Consider the following 21622-nt stretch of genomic DNA (forward strand, 5'->3'; position numbering starts at 1 on the left):
TAAAATCAAGATCTAATAAAAACTACTATTACTACTTTCAGTACTTCTACTACTACGCCTGCTGCTACTACTACTATTGCCAATAATAGTAATAATACTACAACTAATACTACCAGTACAACTACTGCTACTAATACCACTATACTACAACCACTATTACTAATGATACTACTAGTACTTCCACAGCAGCAGAGAGACGAGCCAACGTTCAGATTCAAAACCAAACTTTATTTGTTTTTGGTCAATGTCGTAACAAACAGTTTATTGAGTGTAATGTTTAAATACTGAAACTCCTTCAAGATACAGAGCCATAAAACACTCTCTGATCAATAAATACATAAATACCTAATCAAATTAAATACAGTATCCAAAAACTGCTCTCAAATATCTCCATAATAAATTAGAGTATAAAAGTGGTTGGAAAGGTGGCGGCTCAGTTGGACTTGGTGTGGTTCCTCTGCTGGATGCAGAAGTCCTGCAGGTACGAGAACAGGATGTCCACCTCCCCCACCGCCTTGATCATCCCCCGCTCTCCCCCCATCTGAGAGACAAAGACAACCGTTAGAGACGCAGACCCACCGGAGCACCAATGCTCTGTTTTCATACATGTTTCCACATTTAATCAATTGGTTTGATCTATGAAATGTCATCAAATAGTATAAAAGCCAAATGTAGCGACATTGGATGATAGTTTACACATATTATATGTATATTTAGTTCAGTGGCACATAAGACAATAAATACGTGATGTGTTGAAATCTCACCGCTTTTAACTTCCTGCGGAACTCCACAGCGTGACGATGCTCGTGGTAGTGAGTGACGTTCTGCAGAGACAGGCGCGAAGGGAAGGTTAGCGGCGGTTAGCGTTTTTTGCTTTGTCAGTGGCGTGAATACGAATGATGACCTAGCATAAAAGATCGGATCCTCACAGATTAACACCAGCTGATTCTAACGTCTTAACTTAAAGCCAGGCTTTTTTAATATGCATGCTAAGCTAACCAGCTGTAAGCTGCGGATTCAGAATTCCTGTGGAGTCAATGTTCTCATTCGTCGCTCCATCCAACCAATCTTTATGCTAAGCTAAGCTAGCCGGCCCAACGCCCCGTCCACGTCTGACACTCACACAGCCGTGAGTCTGCAGGTCCTCGCTGACGCGGTGGAGGTCGGTCTTCAGCCGGTGCATCTTGGGGTGCATGTTGTCGCCCTGGTGCAGGATGTTGTTCAGGTAGAAGTCCAGGATGTTGGCGTGGAGGCAGCAGATCTTCAGGTAGTCCTGCAGGAGAGGCAGAGGTCAGAAGTTCAACGTTAGAATAGTTCCTTTCTGGGTAGTGACTGCGGGGGGGGGGGGGGGGGGGGGGTCTATGGAACCACTCTCACCTGGTCGGTGTCGACTCGCGGCATCAGTCGGCTGCTGCTGGAGTCTTCCTCCGTCTGCTGAGACTGAGCCTGGAGAATCAGGAGAAACATCACTTAGCATTTACTCTTTCCTTTTTAAACGATTTCAAGTTCTGTATTGAAGTGTGATTTTGAGGTATTTATAGTAGTATCCGACTTAAGTGTTTGAATTTTCACTTTGCAGGTTCCTTTTCTACATAAAATATATTGAATCAAATATGAAGCGTTTGAGCAAAGGAACAAACTCATGTTGCAATAAAATACTTACAAGTTAATGGATGAAGTAATGGAAGTTAACGGATGAATAATAATATTTATTCACATACATCACAGGTTTTACCTCAAGAAGATGATTGAAAATGAGATGATTAAAAATGCCAAAACTAAAAATCTAATGTATTAATCAAAGCAGATTTAACAATTTAGACAATTTAAAGTTTAAAATATTGTCTTTGAATTTGACCACTCACGTGTCGCGACACGTCCCGGACGGCCTGGTACGTGTCCCGGCTTCTCAGCGGCTGGCTGAGCGTCTTGTCCAGTGGGAGCGCCGCAGCCCAGCCAATCAGGAGCAGCGGCACGAGGACGGCGGCGGCCGGACGGAGGAAAGAGCCGAGCGTGGCGGCGGCGGGCTTCATGGTTCAGGTGGACGAATCAGTCAGAGTATTTTCTTCTTTAACGGCAAGACTGAAAAAAGATTTTAGATTATTAATAAGGTTCATAAATAAAACGTTAAAGTATTAAACGACTGCATCTGTGTGTGTGTGTGTGTGTGTGTGTGTGTGTGTGTGTGTGTGTGTGTGTGTGTGTGTGTGTGTGCGTTTGCTCACCTGTCTGTGGATGCTGGTGTGAAGACTTCTGTGCGTCGCGTCTTTTTATACAAAACAGTCCTCCGCCCACCGCTGCAAAAATATAGGACAGGTAACCATCAAAAAACCCCACACACACACACACAGACACACACAGACACACACTCACTCACACAACCACCCACACACAACCACTCACTCTCACACACACACACACGGTCAGTGCTGAGCTGTTACAATCTTTGTTTACTGTCACTCACAAAGGGAGGAAATTAACAGTCAGTGACGACGAACACTAAATAATGTTTGTCAAGGATTTTCTAAAAGAGAAAATCTACATGTACTTCTCCGGTGACATCACTTCCTCACACACACGCACACGCACACACACACACACACACACACACACACACCCTCCCTACTGGATCAAAAGCTGTACAATGTTTCAGAAATTTCCCCTTTGGAAGGAAAACTCGTCCAACTCGTCCAAACAGCTTGAGTACGTGCGTTATTGGTTTTGAAATTATCATCAATAGTATTATTGTTAATCAAATGACGACATGTTAAAACGTGAGAATTTTCATGATGCAATACTGAAAACGAACTTAGAGTTTGTGTTTTCAGCTGCAGGGTGCAGGACCCTACTTTTTGATCTAAATAATAATCTGCATGATTAAACAAATTGAAAGCGTGATTTTAAAAACACTGATAGAGCTTCAGTGCCTCTGCTCCACGAATAAATCAAATCAAAATGAAAACCTCATTGCTTTCACGCAAGCCCACCAAAGAGAGAAGTTAAGTATTGAGAAAACAAAGGTTGAATAATGGTAAACAGACCTTAAAGCTTCTCTGCGAATTGAATCAAATCAGCATGTAGATGATTTCCCCTTTTAAAATAAAGACAGATAAGGGGTCCCAGGATCGAGCCCTGTGGGACGCCGCGGCAGAAAGTCCACTTCAACCACCAGAAAGAGACCGTCTGCTCCGAAATCGATCCAAATTGAGAAAACGTTTTAAGAGGGATTTACTTGTCGCAGAGAGATGCCCTGCCTGTGTCCCATGTCGAAGTGTCCCTGAGCAAGACACCTGACCCCTAAATGCTCCCTGGAAAAATGTTTTTAAAATATGCAATGTAAGTCGCTTTGGATAAAGGCGTCAGCTAATTGACCTGTATGTGACTCCATCATCACGGCACCTCGACGGAGACGAACTCTGAGTGAACATTTAATGTCACGGAGGATTTTTCCCTTTTTAAAAACACGTTTTCCTGTCTGGCGTCTCTGCAGGATTGAGTTTCTCTTTCTATTTTTAGGATATATTGCGTTGGTGTGAAAACCTCAGAGACGGATAGATGTGTTTGAATTGTTATCAGGTTACACAAAAGAAACTGATTTTTACTGTATTTCTAAATCAATCACATTGAATTCTTTCCGCTCAGATTTCTCATCAAAGATGTTGCTTCTATTGCACAAACATTGGTTTTCCGTGAAGTAATTTATTACATTTCTGGTGCGTCACAAAAAGAGTAATGAGACATTGCAACACGCAGGGAGGAGGTGAGATGGAACAGTGAACAGAAGGGAAACCACCAGCACATCAGCCAAATAATGTTTAGTTCATACAAATATAAAGAACAAAAATGTATCTCATTTGTTCTTGTGAGGGATGTGGTCTGGTATCCAGCATCCGTTGAGATGATTTATAGGTATTATAAAAACCTAAGTGAAAATGTTTATTTATTACAGGTTCATGCTGGAGTCATTTCCTAAGACGGTGACGATGGAGAGAGATTTTTCTGAATTAATGTGTTTTAAAACGTAATCAGATATCGAACCCGCAGTTGAATCTTCCAGACTCGTTGGACTCGTTAAACACGACGGCGGATCTTTGTTGTTCCACGGTGATGACGTCACAGGATGACATCATCACCGGAGCGAGCGGCTCCCTGCGCTGTTTGTTGTCTGTAGATCCGCTGGAGGGGAATTCACAGCCCGCCGTCATTCCCATGAGTGTGTGTGTGTGTGTGTGTAAATAGTGTGTGTGTGTGTGTGTGTGTAAATAGTGTGTGTGTGTGTGTGTGTGTGCGTGCGTGTGTGTGTGTTTTCCAGGTGATCGGTTGAGTCCAGAGGAAGTGATGAGGATGTTTGTTCCCTTCTACATATTTAGTGATGTTAAAAATATTAGTAAAATGTACAGTACTGAAGAATAATTATGAGGTACTTGTACTTTTCCACTTCCTGCTTTAAACTTCAGAAAGGAATTTTTACTTTAATACATTCATCTTACATTGCAGATTCAGACCAATTCAAACATAAAAAATAGATCAAACTTTATTGATCACCAGGAGCTGGTTTACAGGCGTGTTGCAATCATCTCTTTTCTACTATTATGTGTCTTTTATGAGAATCCATTTGATTAGATTAAATTAAATGTGATGTAGTATTTCATATTACTGTTGAAGTCTTGAAATCTGACATCTTCATACAGAATATTGTTTTACATTTATTATATAAATTATTTTTGGCAAATGTGTGAATATTTTTAATATTAAACTTCACAGACATTAAATCACTTAGTTTGGTTCTCGTAGTTAATTTAGTTTGACAGAATTCGCACCAATCGATCCAAACTGAGAAAACGTTTTAAGAGGGATTTATGTTTCTCTGTGAGAGAGAGAACGAAACATGAAGTCATGTTGTTTTACATTTATATTATATAAATTATTAGTTCAAAACTAAACTACTTCAAACTTCCTTCCTTCAGGAGGAAACAAACAAGTTCAGAGGTCAGAGGTCAACCATTGATGCTTTTGAATGTCTCCCCAAACTTACTACACAAACATATTGACTCAATTTATAAAAACATCTATTACTGTGTAAAAAATACATGATATTAAAATATATTATTCCAACTATTGTTCAACAGATTCTTCTAAAAGGTCCCGGAGGTCAAAGGTCATCTCTTCCCCCAGAAGTGTTCCCGTCTCTTCTGCGCGCGCTCCAGCACGACGGAGGCCGCGGAGCAGGAGGCCGCAGAGCGCCACGACATCACCGACAGCCGGTCGTCTAGGCAACGGGAGAAAGGTTTGTCTCTAATAATAATAATAATAATAATCAATAATAAAAGTCAACATTTCTTTTAAAATGCTCGCCTTCATGAGAGCAGCTGCCTCTTCCTGGACACCGAAGCTCCCTGAACCTCAGACCAAGCTCACCTGGGGAGACACGCACGTTGTCACAGGTGCAGGTGACAAAGACAACCTTTATTTCCCTGGTAAACAATTTTACAATCTATAAATGTGATGCATGAAGTAAGTGAAGAACGAGTCCCTGTGTGTGCGTCTGTGTGCGAGATATTGATCAAAAACAGGTCATTTTGTGACTTTAAACAAACAGAAGAGAAACATTGACTTTTTTTGCACAAATCAATTTGTTGATGAATATAAATTGATGGATTGTAAATGTTTGAGAAGAAGTTAAAACAGAATAAACAGCTTGATTTCTTTAGTGAACATAGATAGTAGATCAATAGTGGAATTGATCGAGAGTCTCACCGTTGTGCTGGAAGTCGGCGTTTCTCAGCGTGCCTCGGATACAGTGCGGTGGGGGCGGGGCCAGAGGGGGCGGGGCCATGGGGGACGTTTGCTTTGTCCTGATTGGTTTAGAGGCGGGACTTGTGGCTGGCTTGTGGTCTAGGGAGGGGCCAGTGTGGGCGAAGGCGGGACTATTGTCAGACCACGCCTCCTTCAGTTTGACTGGCAGGTCGGCTGAAGACTCACGCCTCTGAAATGTAACGTAATATTACATGTTACAATACAGCATAATGTTATATAAAGTATTATGATACAGTATAGTAATGATAGAACTTTGATAATATTACCGGTTTGTTTGGAGAAGCTTCATCACTGCTCAGTTTTCCCACCAGTATAGCTCCTCCTAAAGGTCAGAGGTCAGGTGTGTGTAGATTAGAAAATCTTTATCAAGCTTTAAATCAAAAGAAACAAATACATACAAACAATCAAATGAGCCTCTCATTGATCCTGATGCGGTGATGCATGTGAACGGTGAGGGACGGTGAGGGACTCTGATGTACCGGTGGCAGGCGTGGTGAGGTCATGGTGGGTTCTCTGAACCGGTCTCATCTTCAGCCTCGGAGTCGGTAACCTTCCCTCCTCACTACGCTCACTAAAAAAAACCAAGAGGATCTTGCAGTTAAATGAGGAATTACAGTGGGTACTGAAAGTGTTCAGACCCTTTAAAGGTTTCACTCTGTTTCATTGCAGCCATTTGCTCAAATCAAAACAGTTCAGTTTATTTCTGTCTTGACAGAAAAAACAAATGTAAACATTTTTGCATATTAACTAAAAAAAAATCTGAAATATGACATGGTCATAACAGTGTTCATTTCGGCAGCTATTTTTGATTTAGTCTTAAGACGAAAAATGCATATTCTTAGGAACCTTGAGTGCTGTAGAAACTCTTCTGTAACCGTGGCCAGATCTGAGCCTTGCCACAAATCTGCATTTCCTTCCACCTCCTGATTCTCATCTGCTCTGACACACTGTGAGGTCTTGTATAATGTCGTGTCCCCTTCCTAATCAAGTCCAATCAGTTTAATTAAACACAGCAGGACTCCAATGAAGGAGTAGAACCATCTCAAGGAGGATCAGAAGAAATGGACACCATGTGAGTTCAACAGGAGTCTCACAGCAAAGGGTTGGAATACTTATGACCAGGTGACATTTCACTTGGTAATTTAATAAATTTGCAAAAAGTCTACATGTTTCTTTCTGTCAAGATGGGGGAATAAATTAATGAGAAATAAAATGAACCTTTTTGATTTTAGCAAATGGCTGCAATAAAACAAAGTGAAACATTTAAAGGGGTCTGAACTGCACACAGACCTCCAATGCTCCAACGTCATCACAGGTCTCACTTACTATTCTCCTCCTCCTCCTCTGGCAGCCTGACCTGGAGGTGTTGGTGTGTTTCGGTCTGTGGAGCTCGTAACTGAAGACCTTCTGGAGCTTCTGTAAGCACAACGACCCCTCAGTGACTCCCCTGGTGTCCCAGCTGGGGACGGGGGGGGCGAGGGGGGCACCTGCAGCTACTCTGATCTCTCTCACCTGGCCGGGCTCAGGGCCTCCGCAGGGGAGGTGCCGCAGCTGTCCGGGTCAGCATGGAGGTCAAAGGTCGGGCGAGGCGTGGGGGCGTCGGTGGTGTCCGTCGGCTCCCACAGCGCGTTGTGTTCGGACAGCAGCTGGCTCAGGTGGTCTCTGTCGAAATTGGCCCCCCAGGCCCGACGGCGGTAGGACGAGGCCTTCAGCCTCAGCTCCCTCACCTGGACGGGAAGCAGCCAGCGGAATTAGGCCACACCCACAGGCTGCCATTTTCAGACAGACACGCCTTCCTCTACGTTTAGACGACAACGGGAGTTAAAGCTGCATTCTGTGTAGTGACCAGCAGGGGGCGACTCCTCTGCTCCCATAGACGTCTATGAGAACATGACTCTACTTCTCTCTCGATTTATTCCCTCATTCCCCCTGCTCTTTGGTTTTAAACAGGACACAACCGAGATGGTTTCCCAGCAACCAGCTGCTTCACAAACCAGCAGACAGAGAAAACAGGAAGGTCACAGTTCATCTGCCATGTGACGCAGACATGAGCCGTGTGTAGAGCCTCAAATGTGAGTGAATCGTCATCCGTTGGTCCATAGTTGTGTGATCGCCGTGGCTTTGCGGCACCAGTCAAAGGGTTGATTATCGGCTACGGGGGGCTGCAGGAAACGTCTCCGTGCTGCCCGACAGTGGATGACTTTAATTGACTGTTAATTACGTCACAAACAAAGCTGACGAGCTGCAGAAAGCGAAACGCTGATGTTTCCTAAATATCTGCTGATTTCAGGCAGAAAGCTGTTCCATCTCGAAGGAGCAGCTTCCCCCCCCGAAACCCACACCCTGGTGGGAACCTACGTGTGTGTGTGTGTGTGTGTGTGTGTGACTAGCAGTGGGCTGTTTCCCTGAAATGAAGCTGTGTGGTTTCACAGCTGACACGCTGGTTTTCCATCAGCAGCGAGCGCGGCTAACTGTTAGCAGGCAGCGTTTGATCAAAACTCCGACGACCGCATCAAAGTCAAAAAATCAGGAAACACCGATGACCTCCATTCTGCACAGCTCAGAGGAGGTGATGATCTCCAACATTACAGCGATCAATATTCGGCACAATACTTTTACTTTGCAGTACTTCACGTGTAATCTAGAACTAATATTTTTATACTTTTAGTTCATTTAGAAAAAGGAGCAGTTTTAAATTGATGTATATATACTTTTTCTTGCTCTGGCGCTATGCTAGCATTTTCTTCCCAATCCCCGCCTTTATGCTAAGCTATCCTAAGGATGAGCATTGATTAATTAGGCTGGGCGGTATACCGGTATAAGATTTCCCTACGATAGGAATTTCTCACGTCCTGTTCATACCGGTGTTACGCCGTAACAACGGACGCTGCTACGAATCCTTGCGCCAATCTAAGATCAATACATTAATGCGGCGGTGCCCAACCTCTTTGCCTCGTGCACCGGTTTCATGTTAGACAACATTTCACGGTGTTGTGGCGGATGAATCGCACGTTTTGTTTTTGACTTGTTTCTTTCTTTGTTTGCGGCCCGCAGAGAAAAAATAGTGACCTTCTGTATTAATGATTAAAAGAAGGATAAAAAGCGAGTGCTGTGGGATTTATACTTTTACAAGTTAAGGATCTGAGTATTTCCTGCAGCTCACATGTTTTTTTTTAATTAGCGCTAACTTAGCAGTTTCCCCAACTTACATACTTTATGCTAAGCTAGGCCAGGTATAAGGGTCAACGTATTATCTGACTTGCAGCTTTATAATGATAATCTCTCCCCCCCTCGATGAGTGTGAACTCTGACCTGGGCGTCGCCTTCCGTGGCTCCGCCTCCCTCCGGGATCCTGTGGAGGGGAAAACAAAAGCTCCTCTCAACATCCTGTCAGAGAGACATTGATAAACGTGACACACACACACACACACACACACACACACACACACACACACACACACACACACACACACACACACACACACACACACACACACACACACACACCTGGGTCCTCTCTGAACCTGAGGGGGGGTTACATTATCCTGTCGGGGGCGGGTCTTCTTCACTGACTCCTCCCTCTTCTTTTTGTTGGTCTGAAGATGAAGAGACTTCAGTCAGGACTTTTATTGTGAAAAACTAAATGACATCAGGGAGAACAGACGCACTATGGTTCAAAAGTTACATCAATGCATCATAAACCAACTACAAACAGCAGAACAGACTTTTCTCACTATATTATACAGTGAGCGTGTGTGTGTGTGTGTGTGTGTGTGTGTGCACACCATGTGCACGTGGAACAGCGGGGCTCTCTGATGATGCTCCAGGTGTTCCCGGAGCCGGGGCCCAGGGGACGGGACCTGACCTCGGAAACTGCGCCTATACTCCGTTTCCAAGGGAATGGGGTGTTTCTTAAAGGGCGGCACACGCCTGCTGCCAGAGTAGAGCAGCTGTGGGGAGGGTCAAAGGTCAGTTAAGGTCTCCTAAACACTAAATCCGTTATTTGTAGTGTGCACAAATGCACATTTTTATATTTACACAGATTCAACATGCATCTTACTGTCAATTTAGATTTTATGTTTACGGTTTTTGCAGTTTTCTTTCGTCTAACTAGAAGAAAATAACAATAATAAAACACCTTTGAGTTGAGAAATGAACTACTTACATCCTTAATCAGAAGTAACCACAAAACAAGAGTCGACCTCCATCTAGTGGACCCACAGCAGTACTACCACTACAGGCATATACGTATATAAAGGCACATACTACAGTAACGCTCCCTTTAGTATTTAGCGCTATATGTTCTGCGACCAGGAGTACTAGTAGATATTTGTGTACCTGTTCTGCAGCCAGTATGGGAGAAGCAGCAGTTGCAGGTTTCTTCCAACTGAACTGTCTGTGGTACTCTGTCCTTTGAATTCCTGACCTTTGACCTTTAAGCCCCACCCTCCAGCGCAGAGCGCGCTGAACCTGCGACACAAATGAAGGTGAATCTAACAGAGACACGTCGGTGTTGAAGGAGTCGAATCTGTACACGGCTACATTTTGGCTCACCTCATTGGCCCGTCCGTCAGGCGCCGAGGTCAGAGGTTGGCTCGGCTGTGGCCGGCTGTCGAGCTTGGAGGGGCGGGGCTTGGCTGAGGGGACGGAAAAAGCATGAATACTCAGAATCAATGGTTTGAAGACTGTAAGTAAGACAAAGTTACGACATGCGTATTCACCAGATTTTCCAGCAGCTCCTGGCTCGACTGATCCAGGGTCTGCAGCTGGTCCTGCGTCCTGCGTCCCCAAACCGGGGTCGGCTCGTGGTCCGGGAGGTGTTGGAGGATTAGGCTCCAGGGCCGTCTTCTTCCCGTGAGCTGAGGGACTCTGAGTGGCTGGTGATGAAGGAGGAGGACACCTGTTAGCTCACGTGGGATGCTAACACGGGATACTGCTCAGCACACTAAGCAGTAGCTTGATGGATGTATGGGAGAAGTGTGTAATGGAGGTTCCCCACCAGCAGGCGGTGCACTGGAGTTCCGTGGATCCGGAGGACACAGCAGGACTGAGCAGGACTCAGCGGGACCAGGAGGACCGAGCCTCTTACGCCTCTGGAGACCTGGTTCTCTGCAGATACCTGACAGACAGAGCGAATGAACAAAGACAGAAGACTAGGGTTTGTCCAATCAGAGCCCGTGGGAGGGTTCCTACCCATTTGGTCGCAGCGCAGACCGGCCGGTGGGGCGCCGCGCTGAGGACACACACTTGTGGACCGGGGGACCCTGAAGCTCTTCTGGTATTCACTCCGACACTGAAACAAACGCACACGCCGAACCGATGGTTGCGTTGGGGGACAATCATGAATCAAACTAGTCACTATCCCAGAGGTACTTAAAGTCCTTTCAGTGTATTATATCCCAGAGGTACATATAGTACTTCTACGGAGGTACACATGGTACTTGTACTGCATATCCCAGAGGTAACCCTAGTACACCCTGTCTAACGTCACAGCAGTGGAATACAGAATGGACAACACCTGTTAGCTGGATTAGCTAACAGGTTAATTACATCATATTAATCTCTGCGGTGTCCCACGCGGTCCTTCCCGGTACAGCGGGACCGGGACCCGTGCACGGGGACAAAGCGGCCACTTTGAGTCCCGACCAGCCGCGAATATCGCAGTGAGATGACGTTAGCTACGTAGCGTTAGCCAGACGCGCTAGCATCCGTTTGTTGGGCTAACTATGCTAACACCTGTTGCTTACCTTGAAGCGGGCGGTCATGGCGCTCTCGCCACCGACGAAACACCGCGGGGAGCCGCTCCTGACTCATCGCTTGGACTTCGTTAACTAGCTGGTTCATGGCGCTCCACTAGTTAACCAGGAGGACCGGCATGCGAGCCGGCTGCGGGCTACAGGAACAGGCGGCCGCCGTTGCCATGGCAGCGCCTTGCGTGACGTCACTATCTTCATTCCGTTTATGACTCAACAGGGACAAACGAAATAAAGATCTCAAAATAGTGATTGTACCCCCGAGACAATAAAATATATATATATACTTACAGTGTATATTATATACAAATATATACACACATAATGATCCCTCAAAAAATATAATAAAATGACACCAGATAAGTATCATTCTAAAGCATAACAAATACAGTAATAATAATAATAATAATGACCCTTCAACAACATTAACAAACCAACATTAAATGTTTTTTTGTTGAGTTTAGTTGAAAAGATATATTTATATATAAACATTTTTTTTTCATCTAAACTGGGTCGAATTGATTTTGCATAAATAAATAAATACAAATCTAATCCAGAATGAGTCCACATCGTTGTTGCTGTTACAAAATCGCACCACTTTTATTCATTTAAGGCGTTTTAGTTTTTAGTTTACATTTGGCTCCCCCCCACCACCACCTGCCGTGGCTTTCTGTACTGGAAGAAACCAGTTCAGACCAATTTTGCCGACCAGTTAGAACTCTGAGACAATTCAGCAGGCTGGAAACAAATTCATTCAATCAGGTGTTTGCACTGGCTGAACTGGTTTCTTTTACATTTCACTGGTCATCATGCCATACAGAGAAACTGAAGCGGATTTATTTCAATAATATAAAATCATTTCTTCTTTAAATGACTCAGTTTGCATCTCTGCTGCGGTCGCATTCGGCCCTTCAGTGAGACTTCTGATCGTTTTACAGACAATAAAATGGGAACAGCTTAAATCTCTTAATAGGTCCAGGGTGCATTTAGCCTAGCTTAGCACAAAGAATGGAACCAGAGGGAACCTGCTAGCCCCGCTGTAAAAAAGTGAAAAAATACGCCATACCGTTTGTCAGACGTTGAGACGTCTGTATGCAGAAACCAGAGTGACAACCTCGAGAGAACAATCGAGATCCTTCGGACAATTCGTTTGAGGAAAAAGGTGAAGCGAGAAAGTTTAAACCTCTCTCACACAATCTCAACACCGTGAACGTCTTCGAGGTCAGACTCTCACAAAGTGTAGCATTCTGAAAAAATGTCTGACAACTGAGGCCTTCTGATCTGCAGACATACAGACACACAAGTTTAGCCTGAGCTGTCAATCATCACTGCCACAGAAGTCACAACGGACTGACGAATGCGCCGCAGGTACGGACGCAGGAAGCCGAAGAGGTCGCAGGCGCTGATTTGATTGGCTGAGAAAAGGCGGGACATCTCGGAGTCATTGAGCTCACCTAAAAGTGTCACCACAATACCGGCCTGCCTATTTGTTAGCATGCTAGCGTGTTAGCATGAAACCAGTTTTTCTATTTGCGACGATTCGTCACAGCTGCGAGCAGACCCTTCGACCTGCTGGGCATGCAACCAGTCGCAGCGCCTCCCGGAGGTCAGACTGAGTACTGACAGAAACATCAACATGCTACATGACTGAACGTACTGCGGGAGAACCGCAATACTGACGGCAGTGCCGCACCGTACGCAGTACTCCCGGTAGTACAAAACTGTGCGGAGCAGTACTCACGGGGTCTCACGTTTCACACAAAGACGGGTAAGCAAAAGGCTTCTTTTTTTGTGGCTGATGCTTCACAGGCCACACCCCCAAATATATGGGGGGCGGGGCTTCAGCTTTAAGCCAACATCCTACGGTCTCTCTCGGGCCCTTTCAATGGCCGCGCTACCAACACTGAGATTTTACTTTGACGCAACACTTTTGCGTGTTAGCTGTGAGCTGCTACCGCTCCGCCCAGTGTATGCTAAGGTGGTAGCATTGAGTATTACACTAGAAGGAGGACACAGGAGAGGTCAGCGCTTCCCTCTCAGATGAGGTAACAACATTAATATTCAGGTCATAGTGAGTATGATTTATAATCACAGAAACGAAACCTGTTGCTGCCCGACAGAAGACACACACAGGACGGACAGGAGTCGGCTGTCTAAAGGCAACATGTCCGGCCTAAGCAGATCTGGAGGCAGCTCACGGTGCTGCTACGCTAACGAGTGGCATTGGCTGTTGCCATGCTAAAGTAATATTTGGAAACGCATTGCTGTTTACAAGCGGCATGTTTAGCTTTTGTTAGCTTTTCCATATTGACAAACTTGGCTTTCTTTCTGAACATACCTCTACATAGTTAGCATAGCTAGCATTCTGTCCTGCTGAGGAATGCATTTAAAATACTCACACCCCACAAAACGCTGATATTCTTAGATTAATGCTAGCTGCTATGCTAACCAGGGCGCCCCAAGCTACGTAAGCGTTGTACTCGTAGTTACAGCTGTGGCGTGGCCATAAGCACATTTGGAGAGTTAGCATTTTCTCTAGATATTGCCAAGCTGTCAGCTAACTGAAGTTAGCGCCGCGCGGCGAACTGACCATGTGACCTGCTGCACCCGCTAACCCCCCCGGTCCCCGCAAAATTAAAAACATTAACATTAAATGACTTTTATATTTTTTTCCCCACACAGAATCATAATAATAATAATAATACAAATAATAATCACTGAATGGATCCACAGGTTCAACCGGAGCCAGTTGGAAAATAACTAGTAAAATGAACAGGTCAAAGTAAAGGCAAGAGGCCGCTCTCCAGCAGCAAAGTGGCCTAGCAGAGAGCATGATGGGAAACGGGCAGTTGTTTGGACAACCCCCTCCATTCCATTATCTTCATCATCATCATCATCATCATGGCCGGCTGCAGTCTTTTGGAGTTTGGTTTCGTGTTTCCAAGGCAACAGTCTGTTTGGACTGCGAGGTGAACAGGGATGGGAGGTGTAGTCGTCACGGCAACAGGGGTCAGAGGTGGCTGACGTTGAGGGTGACGTGGGTTGAGTTAAGGGGTGGGGGGGTGGCCAGCTGGAAGATGCCCTGTGATTGGTTGGTTGGCGGTCAGGTTGGCGAGAAACTTGAGAGAGAAGATCAATTAAATATTCATACTTATAATATACTGAAAGTACTATGTACCTCTGGGATATAGTTATTATACACACCTGTCTGTACTTTGTAATGGCTATTATTACAATTACCTAATTATTCAAGACCAAGAGTTTATTTCAATTAAGATTAAAAAACACGTACCTGTTATTAGAGAAGTTGGCAGTTGGACTTTTTGCGAGTTTTCCCTTGAACTGGACTCTTCCTGTTGATCTGTCGCACAAGGTCATAGAAGATCTGCGCACACACACGTTAATGTATAACCCGTTAATAAACATGTGTGAGACCCTCTGAGCGGTGTGTGTGTGTGTGTGTGTGTGTGTGGTCACCTCGTTCACGTTGATCTTGCTCTTGGCCGAGGTCTCCAGGAAGGCGCAGGAGTTCCACTGGCGGGAGAGGCCGATGCCCGACTCCTTGGCCACCACCCGCTCCACCTCCAGGTCGCACTTATTCCCCACGAGGATCATGGGAACCTGCAGCGCCACAGCCAATGCGAATGAGGCATTTGGGGCCTACGTTAGCTTAGCCTAGCACTGATTGCGTGGACGTTTCAAAAGGAGCAGAGGCTTCTACTCTGGTAGATAACGCCGGAGGTTCTGCAGATGAATGCAGTACCACAACGTGACCAGCCGGCGGCCCGACTACCCATCGACCTCCGAGTCGTGAGGTCACCATAACGACATCACTATGAACACATCAGCAAGACTAATCCAATAATAATTTCTAATCAGTTGGAGGTTACAACTTGAAAGTTGATGACTTTTACACGATGGAGAGCCGAGTTCACAAACAAAATGTTCAACTTGAATTTGTGTAATGTCACAGGAAGTGAGATTACACTCCGTGCTGACAGGAGTGTCTTTTGTGTGTGTGTGTGTGTGCGTGTGGTCGTACGTCCTCGGTGTCCTTCACTCGGAGGATCTGCTCCCGGAGGTCCTGAAGGTCGTTAAAGGTCGACTGAGCCGTGATGGAGTAGACGAGAGCGAAGCCCTGACCGTTCTTCATGTACAGGTCTCTCATCGCCGTGAACTGCTCCTGCAGACAGACAGACGGGGAGGGAGACAGACAGGTGGTCAAAGAGACCGAAAAGTGGGGCGGGAGACAGACAAGGAGGCAGACGGGTCTTACTGTCCCTGCGGTGTCCAGGATCTCCAGCATACATTGTTGTCCATCGACCTCGACTTGCTGCACAGAGACAAAGATTTACTCAGAACACATTTCATATCGTATTCATTTATATTTTAGATTTGAATCTTTTACATAATTAAGTTTTGACTTAAATCGCCCAGTTTTAATTATGTTGACTTTTCATCGATTGTTTACGTTTCTTCTTCTCTTTTATTCTTTTGTGCAGTCTGATAGTTCCTTAGCTAGCGGCTAATGTTAGCATCCAGGGACTACAAACTGTCTTACGTCCTATCAGGAGAGACATAGACGGGCTGAAGCGGTCTCACCTTCCTGTAGGAATCCTCTATCGTCGGGTCGTATTTCTCCACAAAGATCCCCTGGACAAACTGGACGGTCTGGAGAGACAGACAGGCCGAGAGACAGACCGGCAGAGAGACAGACAGACAGAGAGACAGACAGACAGGCAGACAGCCAGAGAGACAGACAGGCAGACAGACAGGCAGAGAGAAGTAGGCCAGTCGAGTTAATGGAACTTCTGTTCTCATTGGAAGTCACTAGAATGGAATTAATGTGACACACTGACACGTCTCCATTATACACTGACTGAAGCACTTCATTGTAGTGTGTGTGTGTGTGTGTGTGTGTGTGTGTGTGTGTGTGTCTCTGATGCGAGCAGTATTTTATTGTAACTAAATGAATTGGGATATATTTTGTAATTGAATGGATTTCCTCCAAAAGGTTTTGATTATAATCAATATATCTCAAATATAATTTATAGTTTAAAGCAGCATATTGATAAATATGAGTGAATGTGTTTCATATTTTGATTTAATGAGAAGAAGTTTACTGAAGATTTACTTACCAAAGCCGACTTTCCAACTCCTCCTGATCCTAAAACTACCAATTTGTATTCACGCATCCTGTCTGTCTGTCTGTCTGCTGGGAGAGAGAGACAGACAGAGACAGACAGAGAGAGAGACAGACAGAGACAGATTACTGAAATGTAAACATCTTTAATCATTTCAAAGAGTTCGATGGATCAAAACACAAACCGAGTGGTACACACACACACGAAGGTTTCACCGAGAGCTCACAATTACCCAGCATTCATTGTGGTGATGTCACAGCTGTGGAATCCTTCCTGGTTACGGTTGCTATGCCCCCTCATGTGCGTGTGTTTTTACATACCGGTCATGCCTCGCTGTGTGTTTACCGCTGCAGACGACACACACACACACACACACACACACACACACACAAACACACGAGGGGCTGCCAGGGTTCCCATGGTGATGAGATGAGTGTGGGTGTGGTTAAGTGAGGACCAAAACATTAACATCTCTGTCTCTCACCGCCATGTGTTATTTTACCCAGAATGCTGATGGTGTGTCCGAACCTTTTCATGCTTTCATTTCCTGTTTCTGAGAGAAGTGAAAAGTCCGACAACGCGAGGGCGAGGTGAACCCTTCTCACGTCGTGCCCTCTCAGCAAAAGGGGGGGGAGGGGCCACCAAACCGGTGAAGATGGCGGAACGTAGGACGGCGCCATTTGGGTTGCTATGACGACGCAAATTCATATTCATTCTATTTTAATACAGCGGTCAACTGAGTAAACAATCCAGAGGATGAAAGAAAGACGATTAGATGGAAGAGAAAACATGAAGCAGAAGAAAACATTCTGCTGATGTGTTGTAATGTCCCAGTGAACTCATCACCAGAGACGCACAAGTCACAAAGGGGAACAAGGAGACAGGTGTAGGAGGAGTTCTCTGCTGTTGTGTCTCTGTCTCAGAGTATCTGCGCAGGTCGAGTTCAGTAAATATCGAGTAATATGAAATAAACAACTGCTATTTGAAACCAGTGACGTCTTAAATAACCTCAAATAAAGAACTGCTGTAAACGGCTTCCAATGGGAATATTCGTTAATTGAAATAAATAAAAATAAATATGACAAGATGAAAAGTCTATTCGTTCTACTTCTTTACGGTGGCTTTTGTCATTGTTCTTGTTTATTTGTATGAATGCGTAAGCGCGCGTGAACAATAAAGCTGACTCGGATTATTCTTTCTAAAATGACTGAACAGATTTACATTTTAACCTCGTGGAGATCAAAAGTTCACTAAGATGAAATAGTCAATGTTAAATAATGAACCTGTTGTATATAAATATGAATTGAGCCTCAGCATGTTGTTATGGCGCTGATGTAACTTAATATGAACTATAATGACATAATATCAATTCATCGGATGTTGTCATTTCTTCTCGTTCACACATCTTAGTCCTCCAGAAGAAGCGCTTTGTTCAAAGTGATTATTATGCTCAAAGGGCTTTTTGTTCAAGCTTGCTTTAATTATCAATTCATCTGCCAATCGTGCAAAATAATGAAAGACAGACGTCCTTCGATTGATCCTTTTATCTGACTGGCTATAAATCAACATGTCTCAAATAGAAGTGGCTGAAAACAGGCATTTGGTTTAAGAAGTGACAGAATATTTGTTTATCGCATCCCAAAGTTTAGAAGACTGCTGCTGCATTTATTGATTACATATCAAACAGGTGGTCACATGACTGTGCTGGATTTTAATCAGATGATCTCTGTAGTATCGTAATCAATTATTAATAATCACTCAAAGCAGCGTGATGTTCTAATCTGCTAAAATTGATGCAGAAGAAAGATGGACACACACACACACACACACACACACACAGTATTGACAGGCCCCACCTAGTTGTGGTTGACTAAGGGATGTGTGTGTGTGTGTGTGTGTGTGTGTGTGTGTGTGTGTGTGTGTGTGTGTGTGTGTGTGTGTGTGTGTCAGAATAGAACCAAGCCGTGTTCATACACGGCAGACAGACAGACAGACAGACAGACAGGTTCTTCCAAACTCCTGAACGCAGTCTGGATAAGTTACTTCCTCTCTTTCCTCCAGCAGAGCAGCGGGAGTTCCGCCGCTCCGCGGCCGCCTCAGGCTGCTCCCTCCCCGGCCACATCTGGCGGCGGGGCCTCGCTGGAGGAAGCCGGAGACGACCGAACGGGGGGCGGAAGTGTCAAGCAGGGATCTTTAAACGGCGTGAAGACGGAAGGACACACCGCCGCCATGTTGTTCGCTCCACTGTCTGTCACACCAACAGTATCACCCCCACGGACCTGTCTGCCTGCCTGCCTGCCTGCCTGCCTGTCTGTCTGCCTCTGCGTCCGCTTGTCTGTCCGCCGGTCGCTTCCGCACACCCGGCCGGGCCCGGCTCGGCTTGGCACGGCACGGCACCGGCCTGTCCCCCATGCCCCCACCTGAACCCCATCTGCCCCGGTCCGTCCCGGGTTAAGCTACATCTACGTGGTGGAGGGGAGAAATACCAGCGAGGGAAAGAAGGAAAAGAGAGAAATGAAGCGGTACTTACAGTCATCCACCCGTCCGCTGCTCTCTCTCCCGCTCTCTATCTACGTCGCTCTGCCAGAGCCGCTCCCTCCTGCCGCCGCGGCGCGATGACGTCAAGTTCCACGTTGTGAACGTCGGTGCTTCCGGTGAACCCTTTCACAATAAAGGGAGGAAAATAAGAATTTGTACAAATGGAAAATCCTATTATCTGAATTCTCATGAGGCTAGAATATTAACTATGGAACCTTCACTAATGTCTGGAGCATATATATATTGTTTTTAAGAGACAATTTAAAAATTAATAATAAGATAAGATGTTAAACAATGCAAAAAACTTGTGTTTTGGCTTTTAACTGGTGCTATATATAATTTCAATAAACTAAACTGATGAAAAATATTTTCTTGTGGAAAGCTTCAGAATAGTTAAGTACACCTTGAGTTGAGAAGATTTAGTAAACTATGAATACATTTTTGTCCTTGAAATGTCCACAATTATTCAAAATACACAAAAAGGAGATCAATTTCCGGTTCCCATTTATTGCTGACCTTTTTAAATAATAAGTCTACTAGTATAAAAATACATGAGATGATGAAAGATAAATAATGCATGTTCAGTTAATATGCAATAAAAAGCAGATAACATGCCTTTTTTTGCAATAAAGATGACATGAAACAAATGATTTATAGAATGATAACATTGCTGTCGACGTGACATGTTATTAACATCAGAAATTGATACTATTTTTATTTAAGGGCCTTTCACACTCACATCCGGGTTCTGTTAACGTCTCGCTGCTCTCTGCTGCTTCCTGCACAGTAGAAATACTAGAAGCAGTTATGACGTTACACTGGCTTCAATTTGCATTGGAAAAACTCAGAAGTGTTATGGTACTTTTTAGTTTTCCTCAACTACATCCCCGAGGTATACATAGTGTACTTTTAATGTACTACATTACTGGACAAACAGTACTTTTACTTCAAGTACAGAATTTAGATGATAACAGGTATGTAGAGTTTGGAACGCAGTATTTTCAGTGGGGTATTAGTACTTTTACTGCACGAAAGAGTCTGAATACTGAATCAACTTGACCAAATAAACGTTGCAGTCCTGTCGAAATGATCACGTGACCCTCAAAATGTGTTCCTCTGCCCTCTCTCTCTGGTCACACCGGAGGTCAAAGGTCAAAGCAACTCTTGAGGTCACCAACCCAACCGCTGGATACCAGAGTGTGTGTGTGTGAGATTTACTGCAGAGTAAAAGAGGAACTTAACGTGTTGTCGAGAACACGCCTCACACACATACACTCTGTTTACTACACTGCTGTGAAGCCACACCCAAACAGGAAGTAGTCACCGAGAATAGCGTCCCCTCCTCCACCCAACCAGCTTCCTTTTCTGTCACACTTCCTCGGTAGGTGTGATCTTAAGCGAAAGTACAAACTCCTACAAGTGAAAGTCCTGCCAACAAAGTAAAAGTATTATCAGCACATCGGAGTGAAATGTGTCTGAGGTTTGTTCTGCGTGAATGTGCACGTTGCATGTTTGAACTATTGAGCCCATATCAATGCCTCGTGTTCTGTGACATCATCACAAGTTGTGTGAGAATCTCGTACCAAGAAAAAGATCAGCGTTCGTGACCTTAAAGTTCATTCAGGACGAGTCACGTTAAATAAAGTGTGTCATTAAAACCAAACTTTCTTATATAAAGTCAGATTAGTTTATTGTGAGAATACTTTATATGAAGAAATAATGAATTAATGCCAATTTAATTTGCAATTTAAATGTGAATAGTGTGAAAACTAAATATACACATATCTGTATATAAATACACACACACACAGAAAATAAACACCGGAGGTAAAGAATCATAAATGAATCATCAGGATTTGAACAAAAAGAATAAAATAAAATAAAAAGCCGTACGTTGAGATTTTCAGTGTAAAGCTCCGATGGGAAACTATTCGATTGATTGAGATTTGGAAAGTGATCGATTTGGTGTTAAAGTGATTTGGAATAAACTGAAACTGCAATTGACAAATATCTCTGTGGCTGTAAAGCGACATTAAGACAAAAAAGGACATGTTCCAGAATAAAGGCATTAAGGAACATTCATTACAATTAGAGATGAAGCACAACAATGACGATGAGAAACTGCAGATGAATCTCATGTTTACGTTTTGTCTGTGGGAGTTTTCTACCTGCACCTCAAAGCGGAGAACAAACGGTCGGCCCACCAGCACCAAGGCGTCAGTTCAGCCGTTGCTAGGAGACAGTGGAGCGTCTCCCCTTTGGTCTGCCGCCACGACGGGGTCACGATCAGCCAATCAGAGCAGCGCTCGGCCGCCTGGACAGGAAGTGGTTTGGGTACCAGTACGCTGCCCGGTGGTTGAGTACCTTGTT

General features: G+C 44.6%; 3 protein-coding genes across 7 annotated transcripts; all 3 read right to left on the bottom strand.

Annotated features, from left to right (window-relative positions):
• Positions 1-207: 207 nt before the first annotated feature.
• il22 (interleukin 22) lies at positions 208-2100 on the bottom strand. The gene is made up of 5 exons (XM_078100546.1): positions 1866-2100; positions 1378-1446; positions 1124-1273; positions 765-824; positions 208-541 (listed from the first exon to the last, which is right to left on the bottom strand). The coding sequence occupies exons 1-5, from the start codon at positions 2031-2033 to the stop codon at positions 434-436; spliced, it is 555 nt and encodes a 184-aa protein (XP_077956672.1). The 5' UTR covers positions 2034-2100; the 3' UTR covers positions 208-433.
• Positions 2101-4990: 2890 nt separating this feature from the next.
• On the bottom strand, positions 4991-11774 carry mdm1 (Mdm1 nuclear protein). 2 transcript variants are annotated; one of them, XM_040175228.2, is made up of 16 exons: positions 11565-11774; positions 11011-11110; positions 10817-10936; positions 10539-10694; positions 10372-10454; positions 10156-10287; positions 9603-9767; positions 9325-9413; positions 9130-9169; positions 7330-7544; positions 7144-7233; positions 6297-6388; positions 6084-6139; positions 5758-5986; positions 5356-5418; positions 4991-5269 (listed from the first exon to the last, which is right to left on the bottom strand). In XM_040175228.2, the coding sequence occupies exons 1-16, from the start codon at positions 11580-11582 to the stop codon at positions 5160-5162; spliced, it is 1758 nt and encodes a 585-aa protein (XP_040031162.2). In that variant the 5' UTR covers positions 11583-11774; the 3' UTR covers positions 4991-5159. The 2 variants fall into 2 exon arrangements, with proteins under 2 accessions (XP_040031162.2, XP_040031164.2); XM_040175230.2 differs by lacking the exon at positions 7144-7233.
• Positions 11775-12145: 371 nt separating this feature from the next.
• Positions 12146-20566, bottom strand: LOC120817486 (ras-related protein Rap-1b). 4 transcript variants are annotated; one of them, XM_078100787.1, is made up of 9 exons: positions 19992-20566; positions 19245-19375; positions 16709-16782; positions 16173-16241; positions 15847-15903; positions 15613-15753; positions 15048-15191; positions 14863-14955; positions 12146-14689 (listed from the first exon to the last, which is right to left on the bottom strand). In XM_078100787.1, exons 3-8 carry the CDS (start codon positions 16763-16765, stop codon positions 14869-14871), a joined length of 555 nt encoding a protein of 184 aa, XP_077956913.1. In that variant the 5' UTR covers positions 16766-16782; positions 19245-19375; positions 19992-20566; the 3' UTR covers positions 12146-14689; positions 14863-14868. The 4 variants fall into 4 exon arrangements, with proteins under 4 accessions (XP_077956913.1, XP_077956912.1, XP_077956914.1 ...); XM_078100786.1 differs by lacking the exon at positions 19992-20566 and having other exon boundaries at positions 16709-16785; positions 19245-19369; XM_078100788.1 differs by lacking the exon at positions 19992-20566 and having other exon boundaries at positions 16709-16778; positions 19245-19350.
• Between the last annotated feature and the right edge of the window lie 1056 nt (positions 20567-21622).

The sequence above is a fragment of the Gasterosteus aculeatus genome, chromosome 4 (assembly GCF_964276395.1).
Source record: "Gasterosteus aculeatus chromosome 4, fGasAcu3.hap1.1, whole genome shotgun sequence".
Lineage (NCBI taxonomy): Eukaryota > Metazoa > Chordata > Actinopteri > Perciformes > Gasterosteidae > Gasterosteus > Gasterosteus aculeatus.